The 17915-nt window shown below is 39.4% G+C and overlaps 1 protein-coding gene across 1 annotated transcript in view; it reads right to left on the reverse strand.

Annotated features, from left to right (window-relative positions):
• Positions 1-4613: 4613 nt before the first annotated feature.
• PLPPR4 (phospholipid phosphatase related 4) overlaps positions 4614-17915 on the reverse strand; it is a 34687-nt gene continuing 21385 nt past the window's right edge. Inside the window, exons 3-7 of the mRNA XM_006197350.4 lie at positions 15389-15518; positions 13024-13219; positions 11362-11419; positions 10433-10606; positions 4614-8482 (exon numbers count right to left, since the gene is read on the reverse strand). Of these exons, the coding sequence (XP_006197412.1) occupies positions 7157-8482; positions 10433-10606; positions 11362-11419; positions 13024-13219; positions 15389-15518 (1884 nt within the window). The 3' untranslated portion in view covers positions 4614-7156. The remainder of the gene's footprint in view (positions 8483-10432; positions 10607-11361; positions 11420-13023; positions 13220-15388; positions 15519-17915) is intronic.

Consider the following 17915-nt stretch of genomic DNA (forward strand, 5'->3'; position numbering starts at 1 on the left):
TGTTAGGAACTGCTGATGAGAGGCTCACAATTTAGTGTGTAGTAAACATTCAGTGCCTTGTTAATTAAGTTGATTGATTGTTCAAACTGTATAATTAAGTGAACAGATTGGCCATGGAGAGCACAGATCTATAAATATTCTCAAAAGGAAGAGAGTTTAGCCTTTTTGAAAAAGATACGAACTCTGGTGTCATAATATTTCATTCATTCATTCGTTCCAAATGTTTATGGCATGTCTAACCTATGTGGTGGGCAATGTGCTGAACATTAGGGATTCCAGAATGAACAGAAGGCAGTGATTTCCTGCCCTCAGTGCCCTTCTGACACCTACCAGTTGTGGGACTTTGAGTAAATCACTCCTCTTGCGTTTCCCTTTTTTTTAATGTGTGAAATGTAGATAATTACAGTAATTATACCTTAGGTGATATCTTCTAGCTCTGAAGTTGTACATGGCAAGACTGAGATTTAGTCTTGAAGGACAAAGAGGAGCAAAGACTTTCCGGCAAGAGAGTTAAAAATAAACTAGACACACACACACACACACACACGCACACATACTCACACACAGAAATGAAGAAGTGAAGCCTGTGGCAGCAATAGGTTTGTATGGAGAAGTCGTGGACTATAAGGAGCTACAGGCGGTGTTGTAAAGAGTCTTGAAACTGGTATGACGGAGACTGATCGTTCTCACCTAGGATCATTCTCATCCCTTTCCATCTGGCTAGAGAAGGCACACAATTTTATCGGGTATTGGGGCCTCTCAGCTACAGGCGACGTCCTCCAGCCTCTCTTGCAGCAAGGGGGTGCAGCTTGCTCCAGCTGGGTGGATTGTGCGTGACAGATGCAACTTTGATGTCATCTTCCCCAAGACAAAGCTGCTTGATCTTGACTTCCTCCTTCCCACTCCTACTCCGGCTGGGAATCATGACAACTAGAGTAACTTTGGAAGCCGCGAGTTAAAGATAGTAAAGCCACTTCTCCAACTACGGGCTGCTCATATCTGCAGTTACGTGAGATGGAATCATACAGTGTGCAACCTTTTGGCTTTGTTATTCAGCATAATTCCCTGGAGATTCATTCAAGTGTGGGTAACAATAGTTCATTTCTTTTTATTGCTGAGTAGTAGTCCATGGTGTGGTTGTGTAATAGTTTGTTTAACCATTCACCCAAGGAAGGACATCTGGATTATTTCCAGTTTTTGTCTATTATTAATAGAACTGAGGATGACTATACAGGTACCATTTTTCATGTGGACATCAGTTTTTATTTCTGTGGGATAAGTGCCCAAGAGTGCAATTCCTGGGTCATATAAGTGTATATTTAGGTGGTTTTTTTTTTTTTCAGATAAATTTCCAGGTGATTTCCTGAGTGGTTATACCATTTTACATTCCCATCAGCAATGTATAAGTAAGGCAGTTTCTCCACATGCTTGTTAGCATTTGGTATTACCATTATTTTTTATTTTAAACACTCTTATAGGTGTGTAGCAATATCTTGTTATAGTCTTAATTTGTATTTCTCAGGAGGCTAATGATGTTGAATATCTATTCATGTGCTTATTTGCTATCTGTGTATCCTTTTTGAAATGACTGTTCATATCTTTGTCCATTTTTTATTTTACTGTTTTTCTTTTTTAGTCTTTACTCTTCAATGTTATTCATTTTTTACTGTTTGAGGTTTGAGGATTTTTTCTGCAATATCTGGCTTTGACTTTAAAAACATAGCCCATAAAGAGAAAAAATAAAATTGGAACTCATCAAAATTTTAAAACGTTGCTCTTTGAAGGACCCTGTTAAGAGGATGAAAAGATATACACTACAGACTGGAAAAAAAAATATTTGCATACAATATATCCAACCAAGGACCAGCAGCTAGTTTTTGTTCTAGCCGAAAGATTTTCTCCTGTGTTTTTCACTAAAAAATTTCACATTTTACATTCAAGTCCTTGACTTGTTTTGAATTTATTTTTAAGACTACCTCTTTTTTATACATCCAGAAGTATCTGTGATTATTTAATTTAGATGCAGAATGGGAAAGACTGGGCTTGGGGTAAAGTGAATCAGTTTTTTCTGATATTCAAAGATAATGTATCTTTTCTCAGAAGGACATCATAAGCTAGAAGTTACTAACCCTACCACAGAGGGAAAACAGTTCCTAGCACAGAGAATAGCTAGCTTCGTTTCTACAAGGTAGTCACTGGGTAACAGTGTCCCGAGGTGATTAAGAGAAAAAAAGATTTTATATGAATGCAGTTTTCATTTTTTTTCTTCTTCATTCTCATTCATCTACTTGTCAACTGTACTGTTTTTAAAACCTAACATTAGGGTTTAGATGGATCTTTTTCTCATAGGCAATCACTGGGAATCTTTAGGTAGGGGGAGTAAAGGAGATAAAATGGACACTCAACAAGTCTGTTCAAAAGAATTGGTGGCAGAAATACAGCTTTTCTCACCGCCCCTTCTTTTCATTGACCATAGTGCACAAACACACAGTTAAGGACTTTCATTGATTAATAATTGTATGATTAGTGAAATAAAAGTCATTTCTGTATCAGAGAACTCATCTGGAATTTTTTTTTTTTTTTTTTACAATTAGAAAGCACATTCTGGGGATTTTGTGTGGTTGGTTCTTAACCTGTAATATCACATACTATTACTGAAATCTATACTTTCTCTGAGCTGTAGTGTTTGATCCTAGAGCATTTTAGAAACTCTACAGAATAAGGGCAAGAGACATTTAATAAGCAGAGGAAATAAAATGTCCAGTCACAAAGAGGCCATTTATCCATTTTTTTGGGTCCCATTTTCCTTTTAGATTAAACCATTTAAACTCTTTTTGATTTCCCTCAATTATTTTAATTAAATTACTCTCTGAATCACACATACATTTCCATATTTTATTTGAACTTCAATATGACCCATAGATACCAAGTAAAGACTTGAGCTGTAGAAGACAGAAATGATATGGCCTCGTAGGATAGTTTCTAATGTGTGTAACCCAGAATCCACTCACCTGATACCTCATGAGAAAGGTACTAGGATCAGGGGTACTTGTATACAAATCACTTACTTTGTTATGTAATAAAATGGTTGGTATAGATTTTTAGCAATTCCCTTGGCTTGCTTACATAAACTTGAAGTCAAAGATGAAAATACTTGTAAGTCATTTTAGACTAGAAAGTTATTTCCTATTTTCTTTGTCAGCAAGCACGTCCAGAAATATCTGTGATTATTTAATCTAGTAAAGACAAAAATCTGACTCCATACTGGATCTGTTCCTTTAGCTCTAACCCTGGGCTCTGTTTCCTATGCTGAGTCCTGCCGGTTCTGCACCTTTTGTAACAGAATGTTGCCTAGAGCCTAAAAATATACCGGACAGCCTATTCTCAAAGTTCTGACCTTTAAGGGTATAACACTTTTCTATTCATACAGAAATAAAAAGTTGCAGAACAGAGAATAACATTTGTCTTGTTGGAAGTTTATAGGAACATCGTGACCTGACCTACGTGGGCAGCTGCAAGGACAAAGGATTCCAACTCCAAGAAGTTTGCAACAACCAACCACACCCCGCCCCGTTTTTACTATAAAAGGATCCTGAATTCTGACTTTGGGAAGATGGTTATTTAGGACATTAGTCCTCTATCTTCTCAATCTGCTGGTTTTCTGAATAAAGTTTTATTCCTGGCCCCAGCACCTCGTCTCCCAGTTTACTGGCCTGTTGTGCAGTGAGCAGAATGAGTTTGGACTTGGTAACAAGTAGTTTCTGCTCTCTGGGTAAAATATATAAGACTAATCCATGGAAATTCAGAAAAGACGTTAGGGTAGCTTTAGAAAAGATAATATAGCTAAATTTCCCCATTTTAGAGATGAAAATCAAGACCCAGAGAGGTGTAATATTGTATTTCAACCATTACAAGATATATAGTAATTTTTCACATATTAACATCTCAAAAACCAGTATGTTTTCTACAATTAATAGCATCTCACAGTGGCTGTTGGCTAGGTGGCTGTCACAGTATAGTTGCGTGGTAAGCATGAACTTGGTGGCATCACTGGACAACTGTCACTTCATGTTTCAGTGAACAAGCCACTTAGGGATAATTTGATTAAAGCATAAGTCCTGGCTGTGGCCTAAAAACTTGTGTGTTAATACCTTCCAGGGAGATGTGCAAAGTGTCAGCCGTACAATTCATGTAACAGGTGTTAGTGGCTTGGAAAATAATCTTGGAGTTAATAGTAAAGCGCTCCTTTTAAGAGAAACTGGCTCAGAGGGCAATTATTACACATCAGCTACTCTTAGTAAAAAATTGATTCAGAACAACTGACACTGACTCTTTCATATTTTCTTTCTTAATACTCTGTAACACTGATGTGTGAAATATCTATGTCTAAATAAATCTAAAAGAGCTCCTTTAATAAGCATAAAATAAAAATTCTAAATGATAAGGAAACATGTCATAGTTTGACAAGCTTTTCCTTCTTAGTGCAATATCCTTTCTTCTAAATCATTATGAATACAGTTTCATTCATTCCTATCACTTCAGCTGTTTTCCTATAAGCCATGTTATTATCTATTCATACTCTGTCTGAAGGAAAGGACCAAAATGTTCCAATATTGATGAAGATATCTACTCTTTATTTCTATGATGTTAGCACAATATACTCACACAATAGCTTTGATCTGTACTTAACAAAATACATTATAGCACTTTACAAACTTTATAAGTTTGGAAAACATTGCATAACATTTTATTAAACACAATACTTTATATATGTCATATATATTTTCATAATTTTATTTACTTTAAAAAGATAATTAACTCTCTTTATTCAATACTTGGTTTTATCAGTAAAGCACAGCCTAACAAAGGAAGAAGTGCTCTCATTAGCAAATAAGATCCATAGAACACTAAGAAGAGACACCACCTGTTAGTCTCATTTATTTTAAATTAAGGTACCAGTGGAATGTAAACAAATTTTTTTGTAATTTTTTTACAAAAGATGTGTTATCAAATATACATGCAGAGGTCTGAGTTCTAACGACTATCATTATATTTCCTTAACAATGTGGTACAATTTGTTAAGTCATTAAAAACTGTAGCCTTTGGCACTTGGAGTAGAAAAAGAATATATCAATATTTATGTAAAGAAAAACAAAACTTCAATGACTAGAGAAGTACTTTTAAAATCTTTTGTTAAGAAATAGGAAAGATTAGGAAATATCATACTGCACCTGAAATGCTGCAGTTTTTTTTTTTTTTCTTCAGAGTACTAAAACCAGTCCACCTTTCTCTTAATAAACTGGCAAAAGCCATTAGGAGTGTCATGACGGTGGTGGAGGTGAGAAGTGGGGAAGGCAACATTTTATTCCCACTCCCCTCTCTGAGAAGGAAATTGCCAGAAGGGATATAGTTGAATCTGTGTTTTATTGCCAGAGTGTTCAATTCTGCTGGTTTCAGCTAAAACCCTAATGCTTTAGGAGGTTGATTACTTAGAAAGCTCTGCCTTTTTCCTGTAGAAGTCGATAAGGATGTGGTACTATCCATCTCTAAACAACCACTTCTGTTTCCACTGAAAACTAAATTGAGATTGGATCAACCAGCTTTGTTGTTACCTTTTATCCCCTTGGCAATCATCAAGTGTATGTTAGAATTCTTAAGTAATGGTGTAAAAAGGTTTAATACTAAATTAAAGGAACCGAATATGTCTTCATACTTAAAATAAAATTTTAAGTTGGAAAATGGCTTAAAATGTTTTTTTTTATTGATAATACTGGTTTCCTTTGATTTAGGCTGAAGGCTTCATTCAGGATAGGTAGCAAAAACTGTTGTTTGCATGTTAAGCACAAAAATTGTGCCTATTTAGATATTTTGAAGAAATACAGTCTTAATTTATACTGTGAGATACTTTCACTTACCAGTTTGCATTTTTTTTCCAAATTCTTCCTGTTGGTGTCCAATTAACAAAAATATTTTAGAGAAGAAGGTAAAACACACCTAGTGTGGCTCTAATTTACTGGTTATCAGGTTATCAAAAAAGTTAGTAATCTGGAAGAAAATGAAACTTTTGGATTACTTATTAAGATAGCAACCTATGCCAGCTGGCTGGAAACATCTAAGCGTAGACTTGACCAACATTGCTAGCACTGGAACCCACGATGTCAAGTTTTGGCTCATATTTCTTATTCAAAAATTCACAGCAGTATATTTTGCTCTAGGAATATCAACTGTTACTTTTGCTTTAAAAATAGAACATATCTATAACCTCAAAAAAATCAATAAATAAAGGAGAAGCCATAAAATGCAAAATATTATCACAATGATTTCAAAAGACTCTAAAACAATATATTTTTAATTATGCAAATTTACTTACTAAAAACAGATTCTTCATGAGCAGGAACCATAAATAAAAAGTAAGCAGCAAAAAGCTATGAAGAAAAGTACTGGTTATTCTCTTCTACTGAAAATACTTCTACAATTTTTTTTTCCTTCAAAAAGCATAATTTTGAAGAAATGCACAAAACCTTTTCATCTTTTGACTGTGACAGAGCCACTACAGAGAAGCTGCGGGGTGTCCTATTCTAACACAAAGAAGCCAGCGTCTTCTTAATACAGGAGCATTTCTTTGACGAGGAATTGCACACCACTATTTCACAGCTAAGTAGACTTTGAAAGTTTACATGGTATATTTACTATAATAATCAGCACCACCCATATGGAGCTTTTGGTGCAGATTCTGCAAAATGAAATATATAATACTGCATGGCCTCTGCTGTAGGGAAAGACGTGTGTTCCGGATTCCCACAGCTAATTGTAAAGAAAGACCCCTCAAGTTGGCACATTCAGGAAGTAGGATAGTATACACTGAAGGAAACCGCTTTCTCTTGATCCTGCCCTCTGCACACCTTTTGAGTTTGAAGGTCGGTCTTAAGAAGAGCCCTCCCATGATCACGTTGGTTAGGCTCTTGCTTGTGCTTTTCCCTCCCCTCGATGTGCAACCTACCAGCTTGAGTGCGGCAGTCCTCAAGAGTCACTGAGTTCCGGGCTGATGGTGGATAGTCCAGTGTGATGGGAAGGCTTCCTGAAGCGCGGGGACAGAGCACTGGTAGAATCGGCACGTGGTCCTCTGGGGCTGCCCAGGTGACTGGGTGGCCATCACTCAATCCTTGTAAGCCCGCGTCGGGGAGGTTCCTTTGTAGAAGATGTTTCTCGTGCTTTCGGGGCTGTTGCTTCTCTCGGGGATTAGGATGATGTTGCCCTTTCTCCGCAGGGTGGAGTCGCGGGAAGAAGAAACGGACAGGGTCTCTGACGCAATCTCGCTGCCCTCCACCGGGGTGACGCGGATGGTGGCGATCCCGTGGTGGTGGTGCTCGTTGTTATCGATGTTGCTTCTCTTGCGGTCTCCAGACCCGAAACTGTCTTTCAGGGACTCGCAGCTCTCTGAGTCCCTGTTGAGGTCGTTGAGCTCGTAAGTCTGGCGAAGGCTGCCCTTCTCAGGGGCCTTCCACTTCCAGGAGCCGCTGCCCTCGCCCTCGGTGGACGGGATCTGAATGATGGGCCTGTTGTTCTCCGGGTGAGCCTCGACCCGCACAATCCCGCTGGGCTCGTGGTCCGTCAGGGTTTTGTAGCGGATGGAGCCGGTGCAGGAGACCGTGCTGCCTTCGGTGTTCTTGGGGCTGCTCTGCAGGACGCCCTGCTGCTTGGACATGGCTATGACCTGCATGATCCGAGGCTGGCTGTTGCTCCTGCTGCAGGCCACCGTCTTCTCCGCCGCCTTCAGCCACTTGGCCCGGGCGGAGCTGCTTTTCGGGGAGGTGCTTATGTTTTCCTGCGTCTCCTCGGGGATGTGCACTAACTGTGAGGACCCGGGGCGGGGCTGAATGGACACCCTTGGCGCCCCAGGCATGCTGTTGTTGCAGCCAGGGACGGCGCCAGGCTGGATCTTGAGGTACTGATTGCCGGGACCGTGGTGGTCTCCGTTGACCCCCACCCTCGATGGCTCTGAGCTCGACCTCATTTCTATGGATCTGGGTGGTGACTGTCCGGGCTCGGTCTCTATAACCTGCAGGGACAACTTGCGGCTTTCATTCTTACTCTTCCACTGGGTGAGGAGCTGCTTGGACCGAGCGGAGTCCATAGAGGCGTGGATGGTGGCGTTCCTTCGGACGGGGTCTTCCACGGATGGGGTGTTGGCCCGAGGCAAGGTGTTGCTGAAGGTGACCATGTTCTCCTTCCCCATGGGGCTCCGCGGCGTGATGATTTCCACGTCAGCGTTGGCCCTTTTGAGGTTTGTCAGCGAGCTGGCATCTCTGTGGTTTCGGTTGAGGATGCCTTCTGTGTGAGCAATTCCGTCACTGCTGCTACCGTTCTTAGCAGATGAAACCCGGCTGGGGTCTTGGTTGAGGTCTGTCAGAGACCTGAGGGCTTCTCTGTGCTGAAATACACTCTCTTCACTAGGCAGAAAATTCCCCACAGCATACAGGCCCTAGTGTCGGAAGAAATAATAAATATCACGCACTAGAAGACATGGTTGTTAAGAGTTTGCCTTAGAGGATGTCCTGAAGCACATAAACAAGTCTGTTCTCTGGGTACCACTAACTAATGCAGATAATCAAAAACTGAACGTACAATTGCTCAGGAAATAGTTTGTAAGTTACATTGTAAATCACAGAACTAATCACTCAGAAATACGGAGCCCATTATTTTTTATTATTTGCTGGATTTTCTCTCCTTTCTCCAGACCATGGGATGCTTTTGATAATCTTATCCTCTGTGTGTTTTGAGAAGGAAAATCAGACAATAAGAGAAATAAGGGGGTTCTTCCACTTTTCAAAGCAGTTTATCTCTCTGGATTTATGGACCATTTGCTGAGTGACACCTTAGCTGGCTTAGCTGATTTATTTTACCTTCCATTTTCAATCATACTTCATGATGGAAAGAAGAGATGTGGAAATACAGAACAGTGAATCCTTCATAAAACACAATGTCAGGTTTTGTAGTGAGGCCAGGGGCACATACTGTTACAACTCACACGAGTGCAGCTCAGTGTGTTCAGAACGTTCAGGGAAGGGAGGGCAGAGGCTGTCCCTAGATTGGGGCACCCCTGTTCTTCCTCGATTTAAACCAGGTCCTAAATTTGGGGAGTAATAGTTGATCTGCTCATCACTATTACACTAAATATGATCCAAATTTTATTTAGTTTTGTCTTCGTGCTCAAGTGATCAATTTTTTGTTTATTTTAGATTTGGGGCATAAAAATCTGAAAAAGGCTGAAGTTCAGATTCAGCATTTTTATCCTTTTTACTCATAGAAGATCTAATCCCTGCTGGATTTTCATTTTTTGAGATGCTTAGTTTAGAGAAGAAAGCAAGCAGCAGATACATATTCTGTGCTAATTTCAACAGAAGGTAGCCACTGTCTTCTTTATAATCAACCTGAAGGAATTCCATGGATTTGACATTTACAGAATGCCTAACGATGAACAACAGCAGTGGCTTAGAACTGATCAGTTTACAATTTCAAGGCTTAGAGTGTAAACAGGAATGGAATAAAGTCAAGCTCCTGCCTCTCCAAGTACTTTGATTCTTCTAAATAATGCTGATCTACACTCTCCTTCCTCCTGTTCCCTCACCCTCCACTTCTACGTGTTCTTTTCACGTGTCCCTCTTTTTGCAAATGCAGTTTCTTTAACTCAGATGCCTTCCTCCTTTCCTTACCCTAAGAAACTCTCACTTAAAAAAAAAATCACTTCTATGAAGGCTTTCTTAACTTCCTTAGGCAGTTGCTAATCCCAAAGTACTTTGTTCATACCTTGTTAAATCATTCAACATATTGCAACTGTTTATACTTTTATTAATCTTTGCACTGTAAACTCCTTAAGGATACATCTTATTACTCCTGGCACGATCAGATTTTGAATAAATGTAAAATAAATGAATGAATGCATGAATGAATGAATGAAATGGCCAATCTGATGATATTTCCTTGAAGGAAGATCAAGCTTGAAAATAGAGTCCTGCCAAAGAATTCAGTGTAAGTTGGATCACAGTTCTATTCAGGTGCTACATTTATGTTGTTGGGTAAATGATACAATTTTCCATTAAACCTTCACTTTCACTAACCTCACATCTACTAACATTCATTTTCCTCATCTATAAATTTATACTTGTAATAGTAGCCCCTGACTTGTTCTGGGGAGGAGAGTGAGGATAAAATGCAATAATCTTTCCAAAATTACAGATTCTGGCCCACAGTAAGAGTTTAATAAGTTATTTTGCTGAAAGTGAGTTACGTGTTTTGGCTTAGAACGGAGATGCGGCCAGAAATTTTCTCATAGATGCAAACTATATTGCAAGTAAATTATTACAGTGTGAAATATTCTATGCATGTTTTCCATTTTAAGCTAGACTTTATCAAATAATAATGCATTACTTACCAAGTACAGAGCAATTCCTCCTCCTATTAAAAAGCCACAGTAGACGTCAACGGGGTGGTTCTTGTACTGGGTTATCCGCGTCAGCCCGCAGATGATTCCACAGATGATAAAGGTGAAGACCAGGAGAGGTTTCAGAAGCTTAGAGGAATCCGTTAGTGTGGAGTTGAAGTACATCTTAAGAATGAAAGAACTAGGTTAAGTATGTTAGAAAGGTCATTTTACTATGAAATTATAATCAAATAAAAAGTTAAACTCAAAAGTCTAACTGATACGCTCAACATCAATTTTACTGTCCCATTCCCCCTGCTATGGCTACGTTCCATAACTGAAAGAAAGGAAATATATGAGTAAAGTGATCAGATAGATAACAGATCTCTCACATAATTACACAGAAGTTTGAAAAAAATAAAAGCAGCAGAATTAGCCAGATATCTGGTTAGACTTCGTGTTATTTGTCACACAATTTGAATCCATTTTTCTCACTTAAGATCTAATGCTCTATTAAATAATCAGATAGGATGGCAATTCATTGTCCAGCATTTATCAACTTTACACTGACTTAGAACTCACTGTTAACATAAATACTGAAACAAAGGTGGGTGTGTGTGTGTACTTAACACAGTTCTTTCAATTTTAGAACATATAACATTCATGTAGTTCATAATATCCTTCCAAGAAGTATACTATTACGTTAAAGAGATATGAAGCTAAACAAATATCATGATTGTGTCAAAAATTATCGTACTGTAGTATTGTTCATAGCAGCATCCAATTTCTACTCTCGATGCCATTGTATTGAGAGAGTGCTGTGTGAAGGTGTACTGTTGTGCTATTACACGGCTATATAATGTAATTAGCCATTAGAGACAACACTCATTTCTCTTATTTTCTCTAGGACACAGTTTGATGAAAAAGACCCGGTTACTTACCGAAACGTACACAGCTGCAAAGGCAGCAAGAGTTGCATGTTGAGAAGGGAATGATTTTCTGCCAAAGGAAGACAGTCAAATTATGCCTCCTATTTCTGATACACTGCTAACAATCATCTCAAGAACACTGGGTGGTTAAAATGTTCAACTTAAAAGCAGCAAGGTAATAAGCAATAAGTTTAATTTCTGTTTAGTTTTCTAGAGCAAGATCTGAGTGATAAACACTGCTAATCACATTAGTCTTAAAGAAAAGCAGTGATGCACTTTCCAATATACAGTATTAGCTTTGTAAGGATCATTTCGTTACACCAACTGGAATGATGGTTGAAAGTAAAATGGAATGGAAAGCATTAAAATTGTTCATCGGTGTTATAATTACATCAGCTTAAAATAAAAGTTTATGAAACCTAAAATTTTAAAGCTTTTAAACTTTTTCTATGCTCCTAAGTATATGGTTTCATTTACATAAAAATTTAAAAGACAAAATTATTTTCTCACAGTAGTGGGTCTAGATGTGTTTTTTATATTCTAGAAAGCATAGAAAAAGTTTAATTTTAACAAAATGTTTCTCTGTCTATCCCACTTTAACATAATGATTATCTCAAGACTCACAGAACATCTAGTTCAGTTAAATAATTTAAGAGGCAAGGTGGGAGAGGTGGAACACAGTAAAGGACAGACAGAAGGAGAAGAGAGATTTCTTTTAATGGATAAAAAAATGGAAAAAATAAAATTCAGTTTTATTAATGCCCTCCTAATTATTTGGTACCCAATAAAAAGGACTACCATTCAACATAGACAAGGTAATGAAAAAGGACAGAGAAAGAATAGAGAACACAGGTCTTATAGGTTCAAAATAGTCCATAAGAACTTGAATATGTATAATTACACAATATCAGGTTCTGATTCTTCAAGTGTTTTGATTTTGACCCAAATCGATCTTTGGGACTCACTGAATGACAAACACAATTCTTAAACCAATCATTTATTGCCCTTCATCCTTTTGTAATTTATTTCTTTTACACTTCTAAAATATTATCTCTTGCCATACAAATTTGTTTTTTACTTTACTGATTGAAAATTTAATAATTTAACACATTGGCAGTTTCTTAAATTTTCCTGTCTTTGATTTTCTGAAACGCATGGTCAGACACTTTACAGAGCTTCTGGATTTATTCAAAGAGGACATATGCAATCCTAGGTGGTACCCCTTTAAAAACTCTACCACAAGGAAAATTCATGATTTCTTTTTTAATAAAATATATAATGGAGCTGCAAATATCATAGATATTTAGTTTTCCTCTTCAGTTAATACAGGACACATGACTATAAGCCACAACTAACTGTAAATATCTGAAACAAACCAGTTGTGATCACCTAAAACCATAATGAGTATAGGGTAGATCATAGAACACGAGAGGGGTTTGGTGATATGACAATCATCGGCCTGACTGTGAGGCTGAAATCTGGAGACAGAGACAAGGATTTGGAATGAGGCACCACTGGGTTTCTGCGGTATAACTGCTGAAGAGCTCACTGAATTGAAACAATAAAATAAAATCAAATCATGACGACTGAGAAATGTGTGCCTACGATGATATCCCAGGCTATTCATGAAATGAAACCACGGACACGGAAATTCCCGAAATCCCCGTTTCTAACCTGCCGCTGTTGATGACTGTGAGGTCAGACCCTGAGCAGATGTCCTCCACAATGTAGGAATTCTCTTTGCAAGACACGTTCAGAGAGGTGTAGTTCGGCTTGCACACCGTCAGGAAGTAGGGCGCCTGGTACCCCGTGGACAGCTGTATGATGTCGGTGATGAGCGCGGTGGAGCAGAGCCCGAAGACGTGGACGCCTGCGAGCGGGAGGGAACCGTCACGGAGGAGCGCCCACTGCTGTCCCGAGCCAGCACCGGCCGCGGTCCCGGCGCGGCAGCGTCACGGCCTCCAAACCGCCGCGATCGCCTTCTCCAAGTTTGTTTCGAGAAGACTGTAAGGACAATTCCTAAACTTCGGAGCAGACACTGAAGGCCAGAATAGGGGCGGTGAGGCTCTCCAAAGCAGTGACTGGAGGTGTTCTTGTCAGTTTGGCTAAACAGGGCCGGCTCTTAGTATTACTAACCAGAGGTCATGTGACAAGCACCTGGACCGTGTTAAGGTGACCGACTGTGTGGCTGAGAAGGACTAGATATGGGAATGAAGCAAAATTCAAAATCGTCGTAAATTGCTCAGCATTTTGAACTTCAGGGCTCGCTCTCCCCAGAAGTCCCTGACTCCAGCCACGGAATCAGAATCAGTTCTAACTCCTGGTAGTCATACCGGGGGTGCTAATTAAGACAGAGGAGAGGGCAGGCCAGCCTTGTCGTGGGCACAGTAATCACACAAGCACAGGGCCGGGGGCGCTTCTGGCATGCTTGGAATTCAGAGACGATATTCTTAAACCTCCCAGTTGAAACTGTCTCCTCTTTTGTCTCCTGGGGCCAGTATTAAACCATAAACTACAGACCCTGACGCAGGCTTGTACACTCCACCTCCCCTCCTGCTTCAAGTCCCCGGCCTCATCCTTGGGAGTCTAGTTCTGCTCACATAAGCACGCCTGCTCCATCTACACTGTCTGTACACCCTGGATCCACTCTGACCTAGCAGCCTGGATTCTGATTCGTGATCTGCTCATAGAAATCACTGTGAGAGGCACCTGGGTGGCTTGTCAGGGACCCCTCTGGACCGAGATCGCTGGCCTGCACATTACCCTCTTCTGCATTTTCCTTCTCTGCTTATTGTCACCTAGCAACCACTCTTCCAATTCCGTCTCCCCCCAGGCACCTGGGATTCATGGCTCTGGACCTTTCTTCCTTCATGCTAATTCCCAGCAGCAAGCAAGCCCTTGGGGAGGAGTGCGGAGAAGTGAGGAACCCACTCCTTTCCACCTTCGGAGGATGAGAATCTCCAGGCCCCACAGATGAGCGTTGCTGACCCTGGGTCACTGCTCTCTAGGGCGGGACGGCCCATCCTCACAGTTGGGAGGCTTCTCAGAGGGGTTATGTGCCCCTTTGCCACAGCATTTTGTTTCACTAGGAAAAATTTCTCCGAGATCAGCTGTATGTCCTGAAGTTCTGCCTCCTTGTCTTAGATCGTGACCCTGGTAAGGGGATTGTTCTCACCATGCAGTCCTGATGGGCCTTTCTTAGCGGGCCGAGTCTAGGACACGACTGAGACCAGATTTTTTCCTCTAGTAGGAGAGATGGTTGTATTAATTACCTACTCGGTATTACATAAAACTGCCTATTCTTTTGAGCTTCGAGGTTAAAGGTGAAAATCATTTTTTACTAATTTACTAGGAATAAATGTAAAACATTCACATTGGTGTGATGTCTGGACTTCTCAACTCAGGGGGGAAAAAAAAGGCCTGTGACTCAAATAATATTAAGATAATCACATGCTAACCAGAAGAGATGCAGGCTTAGATGCTGGTTGGATTCCGATGCAGGCTTATGGATTTTTCTGTTAAGTCTCATAAAAACAGGAGCTAAAGTTAGATATAACCAAGGAAAAACAGCCTTGATGCAGTAGTCTGTGGTCACATTTCCATGGGCAGTATCTTCTGGAGGAAAACACTCCAAGACAATTGAAATGGAACCATGGATGTGGCTACAGTAATTTCTGAAGGGTTATCTATCCATCCTGGCCTGCTGACATTTATTCTCCACTTTAATAAATGAACACAGAGCCAGTGAAACCATTTCAAAATAAATGCATGCTTCCACCAGAGCGAAGACAAAAATATACTGAAATGCATGGCATGTTAGCTCTCAAAACAAGGACTGTAACTGTAAATAACACGTTTTAGATACAAAGCTCAAATCTGGGTGTTGGATCAGTCTTTTGCGTGTGTGTAATGTAAAACTTATCATGTACCTGAAATTATACATCTAAATTATAGCTTTAAGGACTTAATATCTGTAATTAAATATAACATTTCTATTTGAAAAACAACATTTCCTTTCTTTGTGGTTTCCCACACCCACCAACGAATCTGACGGCTCTTCTAAGGAAAGAGTTGAAGTTGCAGCCTCCGGCGTTAATGTTGGGCTCCAGTCCAACCCCATTCCTTCTCTTGGACAGGCAACAGTAGAGAATTCCTTCCCCTACCATAATCTGCAAAGACAAGAGGGTGTTCAAAATGGGCTCAACAGGCACAGATGAGTTATAAGTTACCTCTTAACATGCCATCAATAAAATGAAGTGAAGATGTATCTTTCTTAAGAGCTTTAGAGATGTGAGCAGTTCCTCCTGATTATTTGAGGAAGCAATGAGAAGTAAGCAATGAGGGCCTTGTAGCCAGCACTGGCTGGATCTTTTCTGCTCCTATAAACCAGTCAAGGGTGTGAGAGCATCCTGGCATTTTAATGTGGTTGGAGCACCCAGACTGTGGCCTTATGCCCAACCATAGCCCATGACACCTAACTGATTAATCACATGGTGACTGATTCTGCCATGACTCGCAGAATCTTGGCATTTTATCTTTAAAACCACAAAAACAAGATGCCTGGGGGGGAGAATAAAATAAGTACCAAAGTTAGGATTCGAAACATTTTATCAGCAGATTATTTCAATAAACCAATTTGGGACTAAGCAGAAGGATCAGCTCATGAAAAGCATGCATGAGGGTGGAAAGGTGCTATCTAAAGCAGAGCTAGCCACGAAAGTTTTCTGCCACGATAGATAGATTTTCTGCATTGTCCAATATGGTAGCCGCTGCTGGGCACTTGAACTAGCGCGACTGGCTACTGAGCACTTGAAATTTAGCTACTGCCACTGATGAGCTGATTTTTTAATCTCATTTCATTGTATTTAATTAATTATTTAAAATGTCAATCCACCAGATTTAAAATGAAATAGCTACATGTGGCTAGTAACTCTCTTACTGGAGAATGCAGACTGTAAGAGTAACTTCTGGATGAAAACACTCCAGGACAATTGAAATGGAATTGATGTGGTAATTTCTGAAGAGTTATCCAATCACACTGGGTAGTATTTCTTAGGTGTGAGATATTCAAAAACTGTATTTACAGTGGACAGAGAACAACACTGTGGTACTAGTAGGACTGTCATTAGATAAAGACCGGTGCTTTTGCTGTAGGAGTCTAAGACATTGGACATGAGTGAAGAACCTCAACATATTCAGGCATCATTTTCTTTAGGAAGTTTTCCTGACGTTGAATTACGTCACCTTCTCTGTGGCCCCCTTCGTATCTTTCCTTTCCTCTAGCGTAGCTTCATTAGTGTACGTCAGTTATTCATTTGATTAGCTCTCACTAGACCATGACCCTCTGAGGGAAGACCATTTCTTTCTTACCTTTGATCCTCACTGTCTAGCACAGTGCCTGACACTTTGGGATCTGCTTTTGTTACCTTCACTGTGGGGTTCTCATTGGCTAATTAACTTGGGCTGGTAGTTATTCTGTATAAGGAAAGCAAGATTGGAAATTATGAGTTTTATTTATGCAAAAAAATTTCAAATATTTGGGGTTACTGGGCCTAAGAGATTATTGTGAAATTAAAATTGATATGTGCAAAAATGTGGAGCTGATAAAAAATAGGATTACATGAGATATTGACAGCCCCTTAGATGTAAGTGATCATGTCACTTTAAAGATTATAACCATGATTATGCGCTGAAACAGATTTTCCAGGGAAAACTTCCCCGTTCTCAGTACCAACTTAGCATTTATTTTACTAAGAACTTAAAATTATGTTTTTTTAAACGAATCAAGTTAAGCTTATGATCTTCTGCTTTAAATGTTCGATCTGCTATATTTAGTTCGGCAGGTAATACGGTGTGTGTACAATTGTAAAGAACTTTAATTTATATAAAATAATTTTCTTAATGAAACTCTACCAATAACTACACATGTGTGAAAGTCTTGTGACATGCATGATAGATTTCTTTATGGTCAATCACAAAGAAATAATCAAAAGGAATTTGTTCAAATCATTGAATACTAAGTTAATTATTTATACTTCTTGAAAACATCATCCTACATTATTGCTTCAAGTTAGACATAGAAACACAATTGTTTCTATATTCCAAGCAGATAGACATGACGTGACACACCACACACAAGAATGATATAGCGGTTATCTCAAATTCATCATTTCAAGAAAATTAACCACTCATTTCTGAAATGCATTCTGAATGGAATTAAAAGAGATTGATTTCACCTTCACTTCTTCGTGATAATTCTGGGAATAATTTTGTTTCTTTCTTTTTAACTATATATGTAAATAGTGATTCAGTCTTGTCCATGAATGCTAAGTTATGTAAGAACTGATTTGTTCAGTGCCATTAGGAAGCTGTTTCTTGTCATACAACACAACAGTCATTATCTCAAGTGACCTTGAGATTTCAGGAGTTTTATTTTAGTTGTTTAATATGCTCAAAACTCACGTCAAGAGAGTGCTTTCACACTCCTTGGCTTGATTATAGATAGAGGCTTCTTGTCAGTATTTCGACATCACCCAACTCTAAGGAGCACATCAATTCTCTCCTCA

Source organism: Vicugna pacos, chromosome 9, assembly GCF_048564905.1.
Source record: "Vicugna pacos chromosome 9, VicPac4, whole genome shotgun sequence".
NCBI classification, from domain to species: Eukaryota; Metazoa; Chordata; class Mammalia; order Artiodactyla; family Camelidae; genus Vicugna; species Vicugna pacos.